General features: G+C 37.1%; 1 protein-coding gene across 1 annotated transcript in view; it reads right to left on the bottom strand.

The window, feature by feature from the left end:
• Positions 1-24,203, bottom strand: part of ATRX (ATRX chromatin remodeler) — an 84,064-nt gene that overhangs the window by 38,361 nt on the left and 21,500 nt on the right. The window contains exons 7-17 of the mRNA XM_086470216.1: positions 22,373-22,482; positions 20,122-20,189; positions 16,266-19,186; positions 13,380-13,458; positions 6,650-6,780; positions 5,946-6,131; positions 4,169-4,262; positions 3,578-3,686; positions 2,763-2,942; positions 2,223-2,364; positions 918-1,027 (exon numbers count right to left, since the gene is read on the bottom strand). Of these exons, the coding sequence (XP_086326342.1) occupies positions 918-1,027; positions 2,223-2,364; positions 2,763-2,942; positions 3,578-3,686; positions 4,169-4,262; positions 5,946-6,131; positions 6,650-6,780; positions 13,380-13,458; positions 16,266-19,186; positions 20,122-20,189; positions 22,373-22,482 (4,130 nt within the window). The remainder of the gene's footprint in view (positions 1-917; positions 1,028-2,222; positions 2,365-2,762; positions 2,943-3,577; positions 3,687-4,168; positions 4,263-5,945; positions 6,132-6,649; positions 6,781-13,379; positions 13,459-16,265; positions 19,187-20,121; positions 20,190-22,372; positions 22,483-24,203) is intronic.

The raw sequence follows: 24,203 nt of genomic DNA, 5'->3' as shown, positions 1-24,203 counted from the left end.
TGGAAATCTTTTTTTAAGAAATGCTACAATATTCTGGTTTAAATATTTTTTAAAAGCAGTCTTCAGCAGCGTAAAGGAGAAGGAACATGCGCTGAAGTGACAACGAAGGCTTGAACCTGAAGATCTCAGGAAGCAAAGAATTGTAAAGCCAAAGAAAAGAAAGAAAGAAGTGAAAAAGGGGTTGAAAGTAGGCCCTGTACTTAACTGCCAAGGCAATGAAAACTTCTGGTCTGAAACGTTTGTGATGCACAACGACCCAAAAATAGGAATGTACATATGGACAATCACTGAGCTAGGAAACAAATTCCCTGTGTCCCTCAACCTGGAAGAGTCTAAACTGTAGCAAAATATTGTTTATATTAAAACACAAAGCATCTGGCTTTAGACACTGGAAGTCCAGCATCAGAAAACCCCAACAAAACTGATAAACCTCTACTTTATCAGCACAACAAATAAACTGAAGAACCACTGAGGAAAATAAACAGTTTAAGGAGCAACGCATGAATAAGGCAGGCAGTAAAACCATAATCTTTTTAGGATTATTAAACTGTCTTAGAAACATAGGTTCCTGAAGCTGTATTTTCTTGTTCTGAGTTGCAAGGGAGCTACACATCACTTACAATTAAATATGACCATTTCACATGAATAGCAATGATTACCTCATTTAATTTTGAGTATTTTAGAAGTGGAGAAAGCACAAGCATGTATCAGAACTTTCACAGTTGTATACTATGAAACACAACTTCTTTCTCAAGACCTCTTTACATAACGTTTTCCTCCAGCAATCCTCATCGAGTCACTGCCTTGGAAACAGTCAGTTTTTACTATGTTCTGAAAGTCATTAAAATTGGCTTTGGCTGGATCAGCTTTCGAGAGCAAGCTACAGACCAGAAAACAAGATGACTTTTGTTTCTTACCTGTAATGTTTTCCCCAGACCCATACAGTGAGCAAGAATGCACCCAGAACCAGGAGATGTCTTGGTTTTTTTTACAGATTCACAACAGCAATCCCACATGAATTGAACACCTGTGGAAAAGCATTGAAAATTTTCTTACTAAACACTCATTTTATTAAAGTTCACCCGATAAGAGATAGGTGTGATCACTGTAAGAGCACTCTTAGAAAATAGTGCTCAGGATAAATACCGATTCATTTCTGTCCAATGGGTTTTATGTGGGATTATCTTTGTCTTGAACTGAATTATATTCACAGTTTTCACTGAAGATGGGGCAACTGGTTTAGAAAATATCACTGTGCAGACTGCAGATAACCGTGATCTTGGGGACAGGGATAAAACAGGAGGCAGAACAAAAAGTGGCAAGGACTTCATGAGAAGACTGAAATACTCTTGGTTTCAGATAATTTTGCTAATTTACCAATTAGAAGAAATTCTGCCAAGACAGATCAGATGTGAAGTTCTAAGCTCAAAGAGGGGAAAAAAATCAAGTAAGAACTGTGAGAGCTGAAACAGGAAAGGAAATACACGCTCCATAACAAACTTCATTAACAACATGAGGGTCTGCTGGGTGATTTTTTGTCCTTTGGGATGTATTTACTGGGGAGTCGTATTCTTCTATGCTATACTCAGCACAGATAAGGCTTCAACCTGACTGCTGTGTCTGGTTCAGGGGACCTCCCTTTAAGACCTGAAGCAAGTTACTTACTAAAGTTTCTTACTAAAACGGAAAGATCGTAGATTATGAAGTTTGATCAAAATTTAAGATAACAGAACGAGCTGTGAAGAAAATGATGACTGGTTATTCTCCTTTTCTCTTTCTTCACTAGAAACAGAATGTGGAGAGAAGTTGGCTTGGTTTGCAGTCATGTCAGCTATCATAAAAAAAATAATTTCTGCTGAGAAAACCAGGAAAATACTGCAAGATTTTTAGATCTTCACTGAAAACTGTAAAAAGTGAACAAATCAATTCCTCAATAGAATGGGTAAACATATATTTGATTCTGCCTCAGTGCGGAGAATTACATGATTCTGAGGACCCTTCTAACTTTACATTTCTAAGGTTCTTCGCTTGTAAAACAGACCTATGGATTGCTGATCTCGTTTACTTCTGTTCAGATTTCCCAAAAATAAAGCATTAACCTTGACATTCTGGCATTTGCCTGCCAAGCAGTTCTTCTTATGATTCTAATTCAGGTTGTATAAGGTGATGTGCCAGTGGAGGGGAGAAAAAATAAAGAGTCTTTTTAAAACTCTCTTTCTTACCATCTACTTGGTGTGGTTTCAGTCTGGTAACTATACTCCTGTGAACCTGCACTAATGGTTCTTTGGTTTCTTCATCTTCATCTAAAACCAGCTTAGTTGTAATGGGACACTTCAGAGGCGAAGCATCTTCTATCTCTATCACCTATGAGCAGAAACAGGGCATCACAGGAAAACTTCACACGTCAATAACACCAAGCATTTGACAGACACAGCTTTAGTAAAATGGGAAGTCAGAGTTTATTAAGTAAAGAGAAACTTTAAATTCTTTACTACGCATCACAACTTACTGGGAGAGTGCTTTTCCCCATGGAAAGTAAAGCAGTAGGCAACTGAAACAGCTTTCTACAAGATTTCAGTAGTCTTAAGTAAAACTTACAGATGTTAACCTGCAGGAAACTACAAATAAAACTTGTGGCTTACAAGGCTACATATAAGTACTTTTAAAATTACTTATCAAATTAAATTGAGGTAGAAATACGTCATTTTAAACATCATCAACAACTCAACTTCCTAGCATTTTGCAAAGAAAACAGAACATACCTCTCTCAATTTCTCTCTCTCCCGTTCTCTTTCTGCTATACGTTTTCTTCTTTCTTCTTCTTCTTTAAGTGCATTTTGCGTTTCTGTTCTAAGCTTATCATCTTTAATAATTTTCCTTATTTTCTTCCTGCCTTTTCCAGGAGATTTTGAATCATCATTGTCCTCATCCTCAGAATTACTCTATTACAAATTAAATAAACGAAGTATTAGCAAGTAAATTACAGCACAGACCATCAAATCCTTCATTTTTAGACAAGCTCCCAAAAATTTTTATATACACAAGTGGAGTTTAGCTCATAAGATATTTTATATAAAACAATTTAGCCAGCACACCACCTTAACTGTAATGTATTCTGAGACACTAAAGCTAAGCCCAGCCGTGCAAAGGCAGTACTGAAGGTACTGTTACCATTTGACAGTAATTAATGACTACTAATAAAGAATTATTCTGTCCTAGTGGTGGTAGGTCAGATCAGCTATCACCTACTCCACATAGAAGAAGAAACCCTAATACTAGGAAAGCCTTAATCTACTATTTGTGTCACTTTTTATGTTTAATTTAAAAATTCCATTTACTTAAAAGATATCACGCCTTTTTATCAAGCTCTAGACAGGAAACGGTTTTAGTTAAATGCAACATTTCTTCTCCATAATGGTGCCATTTCACAGATTTCAGCACAGAATTAACACTGAGAAAAGTTAGAATTTTTTACTGTACTTTGTACAGAGCTGTCTGAGATACCAAAGCCCCTAAGCAGTTGGCGAAAGAGAGGAACTCCTTTTCCCATTTATTAATTCAAAACACAATATAGGACCTTATTGTTGTTTTCACTTGAAGAATCCTCTTGAACCTTTATACGCCTTCGTTTCTTTTTCTGTTTGTAACTGCGCTGGTTTTCTTCCACCTCAGCTTTTTTGGTAGACCTATTAAAAAAAAAAACCCACCACCATGAACTGCACTGCTAATTAACAGAATATATACTCCTTTTATGCCATCAGGGGTTTACTTCCGAATTCCTTCCTCCGCCTCAACTCACTGCACACACATAGCAACAGTCTATTCCAGACAACCCAGAAGAATCTCAGAATTGTTAAGTATTAGTTTTCTACTGCAATCCACCATTCCCCAATTGACACTGACACATTTGGCACCGAAATGCCAATTTTGTGTTAATCTTTTTTTCGTACTGGCTCATCAAATCACTGTGTACCACCTACTGTGGTGCAAATTCAAAATTCTCACATTTGCTGGGAAGTTAATCAGAAATACCAAATTATAGACAAGTATCATCAACGGTTTTAAGGACTGATCCAAAGCCTTTAAATTTTACCATCTCACTGCCTAAATTGCACTATTAAAAACCAAAACCAAACACAGGATGAACACAGTTAAGTTTTATTTGTACCTTGTTCTTGGACGCTGGTCATCTTCAGACTCACTGACTTCTTCACTAACTGCAGATTCATGAAACTCGGAGTCATTTGAATCATCGCTGCTCACTTCAAAAATAAAGCATGATTTCATGTTGAGTATTACTGCAAAGTCAGCAACACTATGTGTCTTCAACAAACTGTCTGAGATCGGCAAGCACAGCAGAAGTTCATTTTGGACCGTATGGCCCATGAAACACTAAGAAGCAACAGGAATATAAGGGGTACAGAGTAGAGAAGTGTAACATGTCAGCACTAGCTGAGTCCTGATAGACTCAGGCATATTATGCCAATGAGACTTGAGGTCTTTACGCATAAGCACATCTAAGTATAGTTTGCAAGCAAAACGACAGAAAGCGTTACATTGGGAAGCAGCAGATTTCAAAGACAGGGTGAGGAGGAGAGAACACAATGGGGAACAGTATAGAACTTCAGAAAACAAAAAAAATTATTTTCAGTGAAACAAAAGCTTTTGTTTCGAACATTTTAGATGTAACTTTATAATCACACTTCACAATTCAGGCAAACAACCCTTATTTACTAACAACACAGGCAATTCTATTACTGTATTTATGGCTTGGCGTTTCTTCAGGTCATACAGGTTTAAAACTGACTCAAAAGCCAAAAATAGCAGCACTAGGTAATACTTCCATAACTACTTTTAGGAGCTATCACTGGTATTTATAGGTAATTAAGACCAGCATGCCATTCAGCACCTTTGTAGTTTCAGTTTGACCTTGAACACAGTGGAAAGCCTAACTGTTTTCTGAGTCACAAGGCTTAGAACAAGGATTGTTTCACATACATGGGGAAATGCAATGTTAGTAACACAGAACTAAAAAACCAGCAAGCTGTAATGAAGTATATTGTTCTCCTTGAGACTGGTCAACTTAAAAGACTTACATGAAAGAATTCTGAGAATTAGCCTGGCTGCATCTTATTTGCACTCTGCTACTGTAATTTACAATTCATTTTCTTGAAATAAATGTGGTTAGTAGGGTTATAATTCCGTAAAGGAGGAAAAGCATGAATATACATTCAGACACAAATGAGATATTTCACGAAGGAAAAAGATAAACAAATCCCACGGCATCTTTAGTCTGCAGAAGACCGCAAAAGGTGGCTAACATGAGTGCAACACCAAGGACAGGAAAGGTACTGTGCCCCCTTACTCCCACGATCAACACCTGCACTGACCAGCACGGCAGTAAGCATTTATCTTGACTATCGCTCCCCTTCTCGGCTCAAAACGACTAAACACAAGGGCCTGACAGATTCTTTGTTCTTGCATGCAACAGCGCAAATGAAAAATCAGCCAAGCATCATTTCGCAGTGCCACCTGGTGTTCAACTACAGCTTGCAACACGGGAACTGTAGGATGGAGAAATTTTTGATGCAGAAGGGCTTACTAACAGCCCCAGTTAAAAGAGAGAAATCACTAAAGAACGAGGTTGATTTTCACAAATCAGACATACTGGGCTTGCCTCTGTTATTCAAGATTAATAGTCTAAGACTCAACAAGATTAATCCAATTCAGAGGATACAATTCAGTGGAGAGCGCTGCATTTGCATTCAACATTTTAAATAAAACTACTTATCAAACACGGATAAGAGAATTCTAGATTTAAAATACAAGAAAGTTTATACAGAGATTTTAAAATTATGGAGTTTCAGATCTCCATTCTGACACGCTTTGGACTTATTTCATAGAAGCAAGTACTTTTTGTGACAAAACCCGTTCGGATTACGTACCTTTCCTTCTATTTCTGCGCTTCCCTTCTTTTTTGTCTTTTGGTTTCACCTTTTTTTCTTCACCAGATTCTCCGTCACTCACTGTCAGCTTGTGCCTCAGCAGTCTGTGTCTGTATCTGGGCTTCTTCGATTCTTCTTCTTCTTCTTCTGAATCTGATTCAGAATTATCTTCCTTTTCATTCTCTTCTGTCAGAAATAAGAGTCAGCACAACATGCACACCAGTCATTTTTTTTTTCCGTACTTAAATTTGTCAAGAATTAAAATCTAAATTAATTTAGGCTAACTTCTGTGCTTCTCCAGGAAATTGCAGGCAACAACGTACATTGTTCCCTCACACTTTAAGTACTCTATGCTGCCTGAACACTCGGAATATCTGTTCCCACGACTGGATGTTAGTCAAATCTCTCCTGTGCATTTGCTCATCTTACTGTTCTGTGTAGATTACTCCTCACAACCCCCTAGGGCTTCTGAATTGGTTACAAAAATCAGACTATTAACAAAAAAATACACTTACAGAGGAGTTAAAGAGATGATAATCCTCATGATCATGTACATTGGCCTCTATTTGGCAACTAACAATATCAGTAACATTTTTTTGTTGAAAACTGAAGAAACTTTAGTAATTGTAACTTTCCCAAGTGACCTTGGAATTTATGACAGGTGCTACAGCATCACTTTTTCCCAGATGCTTTTTGGTTCTCACCATCATCTCCTGTGTTTTCATTTTGCTTCCCAGTTTTCTTTTTTCCTTTATCCGACTCATCATCTGAAGATGCATCCTCATCAGAGGAAAGATTGGCTTTGATTTCTTCTAAAAGCATTTTCTTGGCAATTCTTTGAAGTGAAACAGAAAAACCTATTTATTCCACTGTTCAAGTAAATCTACGAACGATAAGTGTAATCCTATACCATTCAGAACTTCAAAAAAAGGGTTGAAAGCTGAACAAAAAGAGAGACACGTGATGAAAAGTCATTGTGCAAGACAGAATACATCAGCAAAAATCTCATGTGAAATGTAACGTGTTAACTTGCTTTTAGAAAGCAAACCTGTATAATGCTTCTTAAAAAAGAAGTTTCACGCTTTACAGCAAGACTGGAGATAGCTATAAAATACACAAACTTAAACATTTCATTTTGTTCATGGTCTATTTGGACAGACACCTGTTGGTTCAAGGATAGGCACCTACATGAATTCTAACTGTAACAAGAACATGAAGATGCTGCAAACCGAATCCTAATACTCAAATCATTCCTCCCAAAAACGGTTCTCAGGCTTAGCCGATTTAAATCAATTAGATTAATTTCCTGAGGCACTGAATCTACTCGACTAGTGGGTATGTAAAGAGCAACAGTTTTAAAACCAGTCTATCACTGAATGCATGTTTTAAACAAGAAAAAGATTATTGCAATACACAGTAACTCACAGCTTTTTTAGAAAAATAAGACAATTTATTACCCTACATCTACCTAGCTTGCCTTCTGCTGCGTTACCATTCTGATTGCCTGGGCCCACTCCACTGCACAAGAGATGCTGCAGTAAATGAAGGAACTCCTGACATCTCAAGGCGGACTGATACGAAGTGCCTCAGGGAAAAAAAATCCCCACACTGAATCCCTCATATAACTACAAGCACTTGCCTTATAGCAACTATAGCAAAACCAATGTATGTGTATATACACACCCCAAAAATTTATCAAACATCATGAGAACTGAACTTCAAAGAAAAATTACGATCTTAGTTCCTGTTCCACAAACTGTTCACTCGGCTTCTCAGTTTCATTTCAGCACAAGGCAGTTTTCTGCTAACATACAAGAAGTTACTATGGACAAATGATTTCTTTACATGATCTTGCAGTATCAAAAAAAGTCTTGTAAGAATCTATCCAAGGCAAAATATAAAATGGTCTGGCAAAAGCACAGGAAAATAGTGGACTTATCTGAGAAGTCATACTACTAGTGGAAAAAAAAGTCCTGAAAGAATAAAACCAGGCCTTCCTCATATAAATATCAGAAATATTATCATTTTCATTCCATGGCTGTCAACTTTAAACAATTTTTTTTTTTTTCCCTAGGTCAAATCTGGTCTGTCTCGCCTTTCAGGAGAATTAAGGTATATACATAGTTCAGAACGAGAATTTTATACCAGGCAAAACAATAGTTCAAAAAATAACGAAGCTGCACCACAGTTTAGGCTTCACTTGGCAATGGCAAAGGGACACTGATCTCCTAAGTACACATTATTATATATTAGAAAATTAAGTTGTTAATTTTACATAGCACTGGAACTTTTAAAGAATTTATGTTTCATTCTTCAGCATGTTAACATGTCCCTAAAACACAGGAACTTCTCAAAGGGAATCTTCCCAAGGTATCTTTCCCAATACTTCATACGGTACTTTCGGGGTTTTGAGTGGTAGTATATTTTGCAAAAAGATTCTAACGCTAATCTATATCCACTTATTATTAAAAGACAGAAGTAAAATGGTTTAATAAACATGTAAGATTGCTCAGTGAGTCGACAACTGTCCATCAGCATTCAAAACACCCCCCTCTTTTGAGAAATGGCTTGTGAAGAAACAGCCGATTAAAATTTTACAACACAGTACTGTTGGTCAGCTTTATTTCCATATATATCAACAGATCACAGTGTGAACCCAATGAAAACTTACTAAAGTCCATAGGTTAGTAACATCCTCTTCCAAATGTTTTTTGCATTAGGTCCTTCCAGAGGATTTGGAGAAGGGACTCAGGTTTTTTGCTGTTAGTGGTTGGTTGGTTGGTTGTTTTTTAAACCCACCACATCATGTATAACAGCAACAGGAATAAACAGCTCCTTATATTAATTAAGACTATACTTCTTCCATCTCTTAATGGTCAGAACAACTTTTTCTTCAAAATGAAACTGCTTGGAATATCACAGCTTGGATTCTCTTTAAAAGCTCTTAACGTTAATTATTAACCTCGAATCCTGCTCCAGGAAATGCAGGCGGCAGCAGTTTGGCTACTCTTCTTGTTTAAAAAAATAACATCATCACCCAAGTTTTGCTTTGGAAGAGGAAAAAAAAAGTCGAAACACTAAAAGAACGGCAAAATTTTTAACTTCAGTCCTGAAAGCACTACTAGCAATACTGCCTTTGCCTTATTTTGGATTGTCCTCAATCACATTAGCGAAGTTAACACAGCTTGTACTTGGATAACAACACTTACCTTTCATGCAAGTCACCTTTAAAAATTTATTTCTATGTTTTTGAACAAAGGTTGACTTTGGTTCTTAACAAAAAGACGACATACATTTTTATTTGTTCTTCTATGAAATATTTTTTAAGGAAAAAAAAAAAAAATCACCAAAATCCAAATGTATCATCCACCTAAAAATGCCATGCACAAAATCTACTATCCAGAAACAGAAGATGCTGTTCTTTTCCTACATTGTAACCACCAACCCAATTGGGTAAACTTATTAGTTTCTAATTAATTATTTATAATAATATTGATTAATAAGTTATTGCTTTTATACTCTGAGACAGAAAATTAAGGCATATTTTTTAGCTAGATTCAACCAGTTTGAATCAAACTGAGATGAACTGTTTGTTTAGTGAAAGAAAGCTACATTCTCTTCAAGGTGTTCTACTGGTATGCTGTTAGGCTAAAAATACAAGACATTGAGATGTTCAGAATTTAAAAGACTCCTATTTTTAATGTAACTACGTATCTGATAGGAATTAAAAGTGTAAGTAATATTAGAACCAAACAGATAAAGTCTTGCAAATGCATCTGACAAATGACAGATGGAAGAAATGGCTTATATGAATCAGAATAAACTGAGTGCTGGACTCTTGAAAGTGGTTTTAAATTAAATTATATGTGGCTCAGGATAATACATCACATTTCTATTTTAAGATATAAACCCATTTAAAGCGATCAGGTTTCTAAGCTAAGAAACTTCATACACTATCTTTTACATTTTAATATTTGCATTAACATCAAACTCCAATTTCCAAGAAAAAACAAGCTATGGTAGTGTGAAAGCTTCCCCCCTCTCATTCTTCCAGAGAAACCCATGAAAATCAAAAGATATCATAATATTGACTCAGATCAAGGACATAAAAGATGTTCTTGGCCAACCAGATGTAACAGTTGAACACTAACAACAAATTTAATTAAGAAGCACAGAGAGCTGGATGACCTCCAGCACAGGACTTCAAATAGTATAAAAAAAAAATTAAATAAAAATAAATAAATAAATAAAATCTGCATTTTATTCATTTCTGCCACTAATCTGCTGTGACTTTGAGCATGTCATGTTGCCTAGCCCCACTCCAGCTTACCCAAACATATCATGAGATCTATATCAAGGATGTTTTCCCAACACATATTTATACAGTGCCTTACGGAATGGGACTGTAATCTCAACCAGGACATCGAAAAACTCCTCTACAATAACAGTATGTATGTATTTTACATAAATCTGGATTTAAATATATTTCACCCTTGTAAGAATGACACCAACAACACGCATTTCTAAATAATGAATTGGTTACTACGTATTTTTTAACTTTTCCTTAAAAGAAAACCTTTTTTAAAAGAGACAGGCAAACTAGAAGTTACCCAGGGGTTGTTCAGTCACAGTATAGGACTACTTTAAATTACCCTTCAGACATTTCAGCAAAACTGGAACAGTAGGTGCAGCCTCTCCTGACGTGGAGTCAAAGTCCACATGGTAATTTGCACCATTCTTGTTCATGGATTACAGTGTCAATATAATGGACTCATTTATAGATTGTCAAAAATCTTGGTGAGACAATGCTGCCACTGTAAAAATAATTTTTCTTCTTAGAAGGTCATAATTTTAAATATTAGTTAATTATTGTGACATATTATTACCAATTAGATGACATCAACTCACACGTAGTGTTCATAAATACCTACTAATTTTATGTAGAAATAAGGTTGCCCAAAAGAAGCCTTTGCCGGGGGCAGATGCGGCATTTCTACGTGGCTAATAAAAGCCACCATTCTTTCAGCTAGAGCACTACTGAATTACACGAGCCTTTAGCATATTGCTAAAAATTTAGAACCTTTAATATATTTTAAAAGTGAGTATTTGGATGAAATGTCATACATGTTTAAAAAAAAAAATATTGAAAACTGCCAAACACCTTGTTCTAAACACTGTACTGTCTTTGTCGAAACAGTCCGATTTTCAAGCTGTCAGAGTTGTATTAAATTAAATGCTTGGACAAGAAAAATGTTTTACAAAAATTTATTGCAACCATCAAATACTTAAAGGCATTCTGTATGAAATACACTATTAACTTCTTAATAAACACAACTACTGCAAACATATTAAACAGTACCATTTAAAAGATCAGAATTTATGAGATAGATATTATTATATAATAGATAATTATACAACATAAGATGAAAGCATACAGCACTGTATGTCATATTATGACCCACTTGGATATTGCATTTTGGCAAAGATGACTTCAAGACTATTAATATTCATGTCATGCACATCCAAAGGTATGCAAATAACAGAACATCTAAACTAGAGACTTGCAAACATGAGAGTTCCCACACTACAAATACCCAGTGGGTACTACGTAGTACCCTCTTTGGCCTGGAAGAAAATAGGCAACTTATCTGAATAGTAGGTAAACTATTTAAACACTTTGTGTTGAGTAAACAGAAGAACAAGCTTTTAACTTCTCAAAATTTGTTCCATCTTTTTACATGTTATAGATCTGATTCTGGTGCCAAGTACAACGCGTGATGAATGTAAAATCAGACTGCAGTTACCGGTTAACATGTCTGAAGGTTGACAAACTGTTTATTGACAAAATACCTCCCCATCTCATATATATTCAAAATATTCCCTAAATAAAAACTTCAACAAAGATTCAGCTTAAAAAGTACAGAAACTGATTTTTAAATCCCAAATTCATATTACTGATTTGTTTGTTATCAATTGGGTTAAATCATTTCCCAATACAGCTCTTAAACTAAGAATTAAGATCTGTCGGTAACATTTGTATGGTTAACACTGGACTTTGACAGAAGTGCATGGGCTTAGTTATCAATCAGAAACACTTAAACAAAAAATGAAGGGAAAAAAATAATCAAAACAGGACTGAAATTAAAGCATCATTTAAAAAAATCTTGTATTACCAATGTTTACATGTTCTGCTTATGACCCTATGCTGTCAAGTCCCTGAAGAGCATCCTTCCTTAAGAGCTGACCTAATTAAATTTGATGAGTGAAAACAAGCAAGAACTACATCAGCAGCAACATTTTGATGCCAAACTGAGGTCCATAAAGGATCTAAAACAGTGTTTTTAAAAGTTACTTCAGCCACAGATCAAAACATACAACTCTGCGAAACAGAGACGACGTTCTAAACTAGTAAGGCTCAGAAGCAGAAAGACTACACCAGCAACTGTGCAAAGCTATGAAGCTGGTCCCATACACGCTACAGAGCGGAAAAAAAACCAACCCAGTTTCTAAAATACTGTATAAAAATTTGTTGAACAACTCTTTAGTCTCTCTACAATAACTTCCAAAAAGAAACTGTGGCTTGTAACTGAGCAATACTTCATGCTGTGCATTCACTCCTTAGGAAACAAAGCTTCTGCATTTTCTAGCCAGGCTACGTTTGATAACTACAATGGTACTGGTAAAATATAACAAGTCTTAACTAACTATATCTTACATTGATTCGTTTTTATTGACCTCGAAACTGAAGCAAGACATAGAAGCCACAGTTCTGAAAAAATCTATGCAAAGACTTAAAATGTGTAGGTCTAAACAGTCTCTTTGATACCAGTTGATCCTGTGCACAGTGCTTGTAGAATCAGGGCTTAACTACCACATTAGTCACTTCAGGTGTTCTTTAGTGGATTAAAAGTCAGTTTAATTAACAGCTAAAATATCTAATACTATTTTCTCCACATTTGTGTCTTCTCTTTATTAAGGAATTTAAAAAGGAAATTATGCAACAGTAAGAACCAAGCTCAATCTGAAAATATCTTAGCACTGCATATTGCACAGATGCAAATTTTTACTTTCTATTCACGTAACTAGCTGGAATTCACATTTATCAGAAGTAGGTTTTTACCTGCCTGAACGAAACACTTGTCACAAACCTCACACTTTCAACGGGAACATAAAATGGACAGTGCTGCAGTGCATTTATAACACACCCTATGCAAGGTGTGTTAGTGAACATTTCTAAATACTCTGTTTGCATTTCTGGATTTTGGCCTCTGTTTTCTGGCCCCTTGTTCAAACTTGCAGGAAGCCCACGAGCGAGTCTTTACAGCGCAGGCAGTCGTGGTTTTTACAACCTGCTTGCTCTTCCGTTGTGCTGGTTTGCGCCCACGCCTAGGGTGTGTTATAATCTTTTTTATGTCCTTATGGATGGTATCATACCTATTCTCAGGATCGTCATCATCATCATCTTCCTCCTCCTCCACTGGAACAGCCCTTGATTTAGTCTCTCCCTCATCTCCTGGGGGAGGAAGGGGAAACAAAAAACCAGAAGACATGAACATTTAATACTTGTAAAATCAGCAATAAACAACACAGCACATGAACTACGGTCTCCATCAAGAATCCCAGTACCACCACCTTTCTACTATCAAACAAAAACGCCAGTTACCAATCTTGATGTATATTTTTATTAACAAAAGTATTTTGTTTTTCAAGCAGCACTTTTATCCACATTATGCTTGCTACCGAACACAACTTGCGGTTCTTTCCTTATCACGTCCCATGAAATTTGGGGTTTTTTACACCAAAACATACTGAGACTGAATACTCCACTCAGAAATGAAGCTTCCCAAGAAGCTACTAGCTCCATTTCAGCAGCTCCACTACTAAATTTGTGTAAATCGAAAAGAAGGCCCAAGCAAATGTATTACAGAATCGCCTACCAAGCTTACCAGCTACCCTGCTGCCATTAAGAAGTCCTTGAGAACAATAATCCTTCCCTGTTTTCGCTTTCAGAGTATCAAACACATGTACATTTGTTGTATGTGTGTGAAGATCCACGTTCTGAACACCACACGTGCTATCCCTACTGCCAATATCCAAACTCGGCTGCACCACATGGATACTGTCTCATTCGGAAAGCACATGGAAACCAACCGCATGGGACACACAACAGAGAAAGAACAGCACAGCACAACACCCGCCTTTAAGCTCCCCTGCACTCTCCTGGGTGAACTGAGAAGAACTCAGATTATTTCTAGCACACTCCCAGGCCTTTCCCCTTTCCTTTCTCTCGTTCTTCTGACTTGCATATAAGTCAAACCTGCTAGTTTGTAAAATTAAGCTTAGGAAAAGACACCTCAAAATCCTAATGAGCTGCGATCGATCCCCTCCTTCACAACTTCTACTGTTCATTTTCTACCTGAGAGGAGCCGACTAAAACTAGGCTGTGAGAGGCTTGCTCCAGCTCGATTTAACGTACACTTGTCCTGCAATGACCACCAGCCAGACGTCCGAGAGGTCTGCGTAAGAGGTGATCACATAAAGTCCCTCACTCTTGGATGTAGATAAATAGATGTATCCTGTTGGTTAAACCAGATTCGACTCTTATTCAATGATCAACCTACGTAGCTTCTTCAGATGCAAAAAAAACCCCCAGACTCCTTTATTTATTCACCTATTAAGCCAAAAGCAAACTGAAGAGAAAGGGCAAGTTTGCCTCTTAAAATAACAAAGGCAGATTCTCGTAGAATCACACAACAACCCAGTTTGGAAGAGACCTCCGGACACAGTTTACTCCAACGCCATCCTCAAAGCAGAGCTAACTCCAGAGTGAGGTCAGTTTTCTCACAGTCTTGGCCAGTCAAGTTTTGAGTATTTCCAAGGACAGGAATTACACAATTTGACAGGGCAATCAGTTTTGGGCTTTGACCAGCCTCAATATAAAGAATTTTTTTTTCCTAGTATCTCATCAGGGTTTTCCTTGCCAAAACTTGTATCCACAGCCTCTCACATCCCCTTGCCCTGCATCCGGCTCAGCCTTCTCTGTAACCACCCATTAGGTGATTACAAGACAGCAATTAAGACTCCTGGTTTTTAGCATTCTCTCTCCAGGCTAAACCAACCTACTCCTCTCTCAGTCTGCCTCTACTGTCAATCATCCCCCATCACCAGCTCACTTTTCCAATTTGCACAGTCAGCTGTCTCTCCCATCCAATAACCAGCCAACCTTGTGACTTGCAAAACCAACAATCGCTCCCGTTGCCTCAGACACCTGATACACGACAGCCAACCCACGGAGCTGGGTTTTTGGGGTTTCTTTTTTGTTCAAAAAACTACAAAAAATCATCTCATTTTGCATTTAGCGTCTGCCTACAAGGGCTTTTCAGGGAAGCCAAAATGCAGTAACGGCCCTTCTGCTAGCTTCATAAACTTATTGCTGTTTTTTTCAGTTTTTGTTTAGTCGCAGCTTTGCAAACTGCTGTAACTGCTGGCTCAGATACAGTAAAAACAATGTACAGAAAGCTCTATGAAACATAATTAGAAGCAAACGAACAGGAAACAATTTACCTGTCATGGTAATTAAAACAGCAAGTAGATTTCATTTTTTTCTAGTTGAAAATTTAGTAAAAACGTGTATACTGTCCATGTAACGCGAAAACTAACCTTCCTTTTTAAGTTCTTTAAAACCAAGCATTCAAATTCAGCGGTTCTGAATTTCTAATTTCCTAAAGATATAAACCACTGATGAAGTGGTCCCATCCCGGCAAGAAAAAATACTTACGACTACTAAACCTGCTACAAAACCAGTAAGCGACGACAGATTTCTGTTACCTGACACCAGCTGCTCTAAGGCCACGTGGGTCTTGTGAGGTGTAAAGATCATCTACTCGATTTTTAAAATGTACAATACAATGACACAGGCCTTCAGAGTCATCTCTAGGGCATAACCACGAGCTGACAAATTGGAGTTCACCAATACCAACTGCTTAAAACCAGGTTTTGGTTCAATAGTACCTGGGCAGCCAAAGAGAGGAACAGGCTTTCGAAAGCTGTGCTGCCAGGAAACACCTGCTGGAATTACAGACTATACAGCTTCTCAAGGCCCTCTGTGCACAGTGACATCCTTTCTTCCATAAGTGACAAGCGGCACAAACTGAAACGAGCGCTTCCAAATCAGAAAACCTAACTGGCTGCAAACCTTTAAATGCATAATCACCCAGTTAGGAATATTTTCACCTCTAGATTATTAAATGTCACCCAAATCTTACAAGTTTCCTCTGTTAGTACATTAATAATAAGTGTAGATTAGTATCTTTTGCACACCTGATGACTGACAAAATCCTGTACCAGCAGACAGTATTAAGTTTTCAGTCACTGGCATAATCTTCTGCTCATCATTGCTTCCATCACCTGTTGAATTCTGTTCATCATTTTCTTCCTTATCAGATGAGGAAGAGGAAGTGACAACCACCTTCTTTTTTGACACTTTCTTTTTTAAGTTACTCTTTTTACTCTCTTTCTTTGACTCTCTTTTAATCTTTTTCTTACTGTCTTCACAAGACTCCTCATCAGAAGAGGACGAGTCATTCTGTTCTTTCTTGGAAATCTTCTTTTTGTGACTTTTTTTTTTCTTTTCTTTAGTTTCAGTTTGTTTTTTACTCCGTGCAGCATCTTCAGAAGAACTCTCCTCTTTTAGGGGAGATTTCTCAGCATCAGAGGATAAATCAATCTCTACTCTTTTAGATACTCTCTCTCTTAAATTCCTCCTTTTCTTTTCTTTAAACATTGGTTTGGTTTTAGTTTTGTCATTTTCAGAAGAATTGCAACTTCCTTTCTCGGGAGATGACTTTTCAACATCAGAAGAAGAATCATCTTGTTCTTTCTCGTAACTTTTCTTCTTCAATTTTTCAGATTTCTTTGCTTTGCTTTCTGATCCTTTTTTATTCCTGAATCTGTCTTTTGAGGAATCAAACTTGTGCTCTTTCTTCGCAGATTTCTCAGTGCTTTCTGAAGAAGAACCTTCCAGTGCCTTTTTCTTTTTCAAATCCTTGCTCTTCTTAACTTTAGTTAGCTTTACACTTTTAGGACAACTCTCCTCTTCCTCCAGTAAAGACTTCTCAACATCAGAAGACTCATCGTGCTTTCCCTTCACAGTTTTTTCTCTTAAGTCCCTGTTTATCCTTTCCTTCGCAGCTGACCCCTTTCCAAGTTTTTTATCTTTAGAAGAATCATTAATCTCTTTCTCTGGGGAAGACTTTTCAGCATCGTCATCTTCAGAAGATTTACCCCTCTGTTTCTTCAAATTTATCTTTCTCTTGCTACTTACTTTTTTCCTCTGTTCTTCTTCAGAGGAATAACTATCTTCTTTTCGTGAGTACTTTTTCTTAGCTTTTTTTGCAGACTCAATTTTACTCAAAATTTTTATTTCTTTTTCTAACTCAGAATCATAGTTTGAAGAATCCGAATAGTTTTGTCGTTTCTTTTTAGCAGCAGCATTTTTAGCCGATTTGCCTCTTTTAGCGTCTAAATCTGAACCAGAACTGGAACTTTTTCTTTTTCGTTTTCCGTTTTCATCCTTTACTGGTTGATTCTTTAGAAAATTTAAAGAATTCTGATCATTTGTTGGTGCTTCACTATTGCTGTCTATATCTGAAGAACTGTGATTCATCATAGCTACTTCTTTAAGAACAGCCGGCATCTCATCAGAATCCGAGCCATGATCTGACACGTACTGCTTTTTTGATTTAGAAAGTTTATTAGGGCTAGGACCATCAACAGTACTGTCGGAAGAATTTCTTTTATCCTTTTCCCTCCTTGGTTGTTTCGATGTTTTTCTCTTGCGTTTTTCATTACAGGTGTCATTGCTATCTTCTTCTGAATTTGATGTTAAAGGACTGATGTCTGTCTGGCGCCTCAGAGGCGTGGTCTTCACACGTGGTGATCTCCTGAGATCGGATTCTTCTGCGAGTGAGACAGTTTCGTTCTCCATGGAAGGTTCACTGCCAGCTTTATGATTTTGTTTTGCAGAATCACAGTTTTCTGCCCTAGGTATCACATCAGCATCCTTACTTCCCTTTTCTAGACTGCTGTCTTGATCTTCAGCTTTAACTGTAGACTCTGAGAGGGAAACAGGAGTCAATTTTACAATCAATTCCTTTGTTCCTTTAGCCGATGATTTTAACTTAGTACCGCCTTTGGTATCTTTCACAGGAGTGTTCGATTTTGTATTTGAATTTACAGCCTCGTGATCTGTTCCAGTATTTCCATTGTCTTGTTCATCTGATGGAATCTGAATCTCCATACCAGATTCTAGAGTCTCAAAAATATCTTCAGGAACAGATGAGGGAACAGACACTATATCCATGTCTAAAGCCTCTGTACTATTAGGTTCATACTGAGGTTCCTCATTTCTGCCAGACCTTTTATCTTCGCCAGAAGTACGCTTGTTAGCTGCTTGTTCCGTTGCTGGAACACCTTGATCCATAGGCTCACTGTCAGGCTGTTCTGATTCAACTTTTTTCTGTGTCTTTACGGTGTCACCCTCTTTTAATGCCACATGTTCCTTCCCTTCATCTTTTCTCACCTCACTCTTTTCTGATCTAACATCATTTTTTTTCTCTTTGGTATTTTTATCTTTGATTTTAACATTCAAAGCTTGAATCTCCAGGTTTAGACCTTCTTCTAGCGCCAGATGAGCTTTTTTCATGTCACTCAACACAGCTTTAAAAGCTTTTAGCTGATAAAGTTGCAGACTTGGGCTTATTTCTACATTTTCCGCAGCGGTTTTCAAAAAGCTTACAAATCTAGAATTCAGATTTGTCGTAGTTTCAATCAGCTTTTTTGTTTTCTTAATCAAGTCTTTTGGCACCACTAGTGCTTTATAAGAGTACGTTAGTGAACCTGAACACGAACCATCTAGTTTTTTTTCTTCACCATTACAATTTGAATTATTTCTCTTTGGAGAAAATTTGACTATATGGTCATATATTTTGCTTTTTTCACTTTCAACTCTGATCTTCTTTTTGTTCTGTTGCAGTAACTGCTCTAAATTTTCAAAGACACTGTCACATGCAGTGACCAAGTCCAACAAAGGCTCTGGATGGCAAATATAGCAGTGCCACTGGTTATTTTCATCCAGTATAGTTGATAGCTCCCTTCGACCCAGGTTGCGCAAAATGCACTTTTTACAGAAGGCGTTATGGCAAAAGTCACAGCAAATCAAATTTCCACCTTCAGCACACCACCTGAAATGAGACATAAGAAAGGTAAGAAAAATCTCTGTACCCGTAAGATGACAAATCTGGGCAATTTATGTATTTTTCACTATTTGACAAAGAATTTGCATTTTCAAATGCAGGTGATAAACAGATATACATTAATTGAAAACATTATTAAAAGCATGACTGAAAAGCTTTTAAAAATTGAGAATTGGAAAGTCAGAAAATGAAGGTATTAGATTAACAGTTCACAAAGCTGAAATGGTCAGTAATAGCCAGGCACAATTTCAGCACCAATTTTAAATAAGAGAAAATATTAATTAAATTTTATTTTCCATGTTTCTTACGAGAATTTTAGAAAAAAAAAAAGTGATTGCTTTTGTTTTACAGCAAAATGAATTAGCTTAAGTCTTTCTAGCCTTAACTGGTATGTTACTACAGCAGGAACATATGAAAAAAAAAAAAAAAGTATGTTTTTTGATCTATGTCTAGATTGCGTAGTCTTTGATGAAGACCTGAAAAGCGTCTGACAAGTAAGCTCACAGGCATCACAGACCACACAAATTTGGATCTCACATTTAGATATTTGACATAAGGACAGAGAAGTACTTTAGTACTTCAAAAGTGGGAGACGCATCTGCAAAGTTTCTGTGACTCATGAGGTTTAGAATGTCAGAGTCCAACCCCACCGCTAAAGTATCTGTAAGGTGGCATGCTATTCAGTTAAAAGTGTTTGCTATTGGAGTTCTTTATAAAATGTTTTCCTGTTAATTAGTAAAATAACAATTAAATATTTACAAAACAACTGGGATTGACCATTTCTTGTTGAGAAACAATTGTTGATTAAGCTCTTATGTACTGGTCTTTATCTGTCAATAATTTCATTACTGCAAGACAAAAACAAACCAAACCAAAACAGAGCACAACAGCCGCGGGTGGTATTATGGGTTTTGTACACTTACCTACACTGCTCATCCATTCCATCTGAATCACGGCTAATGTCATCGCTCATGTAATACTTGTAGCAAGTCTGTAAAGAACGAGATAGGACAAGGAATTTTTTATCAAATCTCAACTGGACTTGCAACAATTCATATGACTTCAGCACGTATTAGAAGCAAACCATTAAAAGCAGCAGCTACAAGGTCCTCAGCATTCTAACCCTTTTACAACTGTGTTAAGCTAAAGAACATCTTCTGTAGATGCAACAGGTCCTAAACCACGACTTCTCATTTAGATGGCTCAAGGTTTATTTGAAAATTAAATAGGCTTTTGTTTGAAGGCTGCATATTTGCGTATTTTAGAACACCAACTGAACATTTCTCTTCAAATCTGGAAGTTTTTTCCTCTATGTCCTAGGTAAATCAACACTACATCCTCTCTGACACAATTAATCTCCATAAGTTCCAATTTCCAGCTGTATGCTCATGTTAGCAATAGATCCCCTAAGGCTTTAAATTAAAAAGTCTTCAGTATTTATCCTGACGTTAATATCCAAGGCTTCAATTTCCAGGTGCAAACTAAGGATTCTCATTGAAAAACTGTTAATAGTAAAAAAAAAAACAAAAACCAAAAACCAAAAAACCCACAGACCACTCAGCTGGTAGGAGCAGTGGCTTCAGTTACCAAAATCTTTAAATGAAATTTTGAAGGTGTGGCGCTTTTTCTTCCCCCAATTGCTAGTAAAGAAGGTTCTCCCAGACTTGAAGCTCTACTTTGAATAGGGATTCCTACAAGCTATTAGCTAAATTCTGTCCTTTTACAGAGTGAATTCAGAATCCAGAAGTGGCTTCAGCACCCGAATTTAAAATTATGATGCCCCTCTGTCTGGAAGAGAGTTATACACCTGTTTGACTAAACTAAACAAACAACCAAAAAAACCAGTAAAACCTGATGTTTCGACACTTGACAGAACACTTATAGTCAAAGGAAAACAGCATCTCAAGTCTGGGACTGTTTACCTAAGCAGGAGAAAAATAAGGGCAGAACTAGGCACAGAAAGCAATGGAAGCCACAGAGTATGCAGATCAGGGACTTCCACTCCTCTCTCTCACACCAACATAATGCCATGTTCAATTAAGTAAAGACGCAGGAAATTTATGGGAAACAACAGGTGATATAATAATCTACAGAGCTCACAGTCAAGAGCTGCTATTGAACCCAACACCCTAAACAAGTTTAAAAAAATGCAGCAGATAACGTGCATGCATTGCGGGAGCACGTACAGCTACACGTTAAGGATTTTCAAGTCTAGGAACAAGAGTTAGGACTCCAACGAAGACTGAAAACAGTTGTCTCTCAAGCTGATTTTTCTGAACTGTATTTTATAAAAGAGACAAGCCAGAATAAACAGAAGAAAAGAGTCAGAACATTAGACTAGATGGACATGCCTGAGACAGTATGTCAGCTGAATACGTAACGTTAATTGGGAACTGGGGGAGAAGCTGAAGGAGGGAAGAGAAGGGGAATGCTAAACGTGCATTGTAACACAGATCTTTAGAGATATCGTTATAAATACAGAATCTCTACAACTGTAGGGATATGCAAGAGCGATATCTCTGTATCCCTCTGAAAATTAAAGGAGGTCGCCACAAGGGATGTTCCCTTCCTCCCCTGTTGCCCACCTCTTCCCACTGCAGGCAGCTTAGGGCCTAACTGAAGCCACCATGAAACCACGCAGCTGAAGACCCAGGTGCTGGTTTTGAGTTATGGACCAGACCATGGTTACAGACGCTGCCATAAATCAAAACAGCCCAGGAGGTGCACACAAGTGAAACTGAGATGGCTTGGAAGCTACGCTTGTGCTTCTCATTCTGACGTTGTTTTACATACAATGCTTTACCAGGAGATCCAGAATTGAATCTGCTCTTATAATACATTATGAGTAGGCAGGAATTTCAGACAGATCATTTAACATTTAAAAAAAAAAAAAAAAAAATCACTAAAATTATAGCCTTAAAATTGTAAAAATAAATTACAAAGAAACCACAATGAGTTTAACTGGGGTATAAGAAAATAGGAATCTAAATTTGTAAGATGTATTTGCCGTTTCTTTTTCTGCTTTTCATTTCTTTAATTTGTAACAGTTAAGGACTGAAAAGTTTATTGGCTAATAAACAAGCAATACTCCCACAAAAATCCCACCCAAATCAACTAATATGACATTTCAAACAAAAGCAAACAGTACAAACTGTAGAACTGTTTATCACATACCTTACAAATAAGAACTTTCAGTGTAGGATGTCTATAGATTGAATCCTTTTGAAAATGGTTCACCTGTTGCCCACAAGCTGTACAGCTTACAATTCCATGTAGTCCTTCCTCTATAGAGAGGATTACAAACCACACATTAATTGTTTCCATTTTTAAGAAATCTGTATATTTCATTTTCTTACAGTATTTTGGCCTGATAGGTCTTTCATATGCCTTTATTTCTTTACCACCCAGCATTACAGAAATCTTTCTGTAACCACCTGCCATTGAAAGAATTTTCCTCTAATTTCTATACTCCACTTGGGGCCAAGATACAATTTTTTTTCCTTTGAGAGATTTAATTTGGATTCACTAGTCACCTCATGAGAACACACCTAAATAAGAATCATCACTAAAACTCTTTCCAAGCAACGCTGATATTCTCATTTAATCTTTCTTCATAAAATACCATTTTAACTCATGTTTGCATTATGGTATTTCTTTCACATACAGTTTTAGTTTCTCAAAGAAAAATAGGGCGAACTGTTCCAGAAGATGCATGAAATCCTTGTAATAGTGCCTGAAAAAAAACCCCTTTTTTCACTTTTTGTTCTCTTCTTGATGGTGGGGTGGTTTGGGTTTTTTTGAAACTACAATTTTGCTATGACACATATGCTCTCACCAGTCTGTGTACCCCTCTACTGCTGTACCTACGGTCAAGGAAGCGTTTCTTTAACGCCAATCCCCCACTGCATTTTGCAAGGTGGTGAACTTGGCGTTGGGAGGCTCACTACATGCCAGGCTGTTAAATCAACTATTTAATACCATGAGACTGTTTTGTTTTCGACAGCAGCGATGCTTTCAAGAAAAAGGAAAATGAGTTGTGAAAGCTCATACCCTCAGTTCATAAACTTTCAAAAACTTCATTTGGGATCAAGCAGGTAGAGGTTTGATAAGGGACCTCTTAAACTGTGACTTGTCTGCTGTCATGTTCAGTAAGTAGCGTGAGGAAATTAACCCAAATGGTTCAGTTAATGATTATAGTCCAAGTACAGACTATGTTTTTACTATTATTATTTTTAAATAATCACTACCACAGCATCAGAACCAAGCACCAACACCACAACGTTAAGGAACTGAATGAACGTTCTCAAGACACAATACAAGCTACTAGCAATTTACTACTGAAGCACAATCTCAAATTGTTTACAGGCCAGTAAGAACAACTAACAGACCCTTACAATCCAGGGAAAACAGCAGGTCTGAAATTCTGGATACAAGATTCGTTGTTTTCAACTTCAATGCACGCATGATTGCATGTACTGCGGAGCTCAGAGACTTCCAAAGCACCTCTTGTGACCTCAAAAACCAGCTCAAACACCTGCTGGTAAACCTCAAATAAATGCACCCATAGTATTGTACTACTTGGAAAAGAACACCACATCCTACTATCCCAAGCAGCACAGAAACCTACCCAGGCTCTGTCAAACATCACAATCCTTAAATGGGTCTAAGAATCACAGTGCCTAACAGCCAACTGAGGGAGAACAAACTATTCACTCTCAAGTCCCAAGCTACCTCCTCCTTCTCTACAACTTCAAGGGGAAGCACTACCGCCTTCTTTCTAAAATCTGCAAGCTGGCACCAGAAAAAAAAGCAGATAATTTATCAGGAAAACCTTTGTAAACCATATTACTACTACAAATGATGATGATCCAAAGAACTTAAATAACTACTAATTAATACTGAGAAACTACTTAAAAAACACTCCTAACTATGAGTTTATTCGCAAAAATACAACCATAACCACTCTGCAGGCCCAAAACTTGAAAATAAGGACTGACACGATGCC

The sequence above is a fragment of the Leptosomus discolor genome, chromosome 9 (genome assembly GCF_034619465.1).
Source record: "Leptosomus discolor isolate bLepDis1 chromosome 9, bLepDis1.hap2, whole genome shotgun sequence".
In the NCBI taxonomy this organism is placed as follows: Eukaryota; Metazoa; Chordata; class Aves; order Leptosomiformes; family Leptosomidae; genus Leptosomus; species Leptosomus discolor.
The sequence above is the reverse complement of the archived record's forward strand: the minus strand, read 5'-3'. Positions and strand labels throughout refer to the sequence as shown.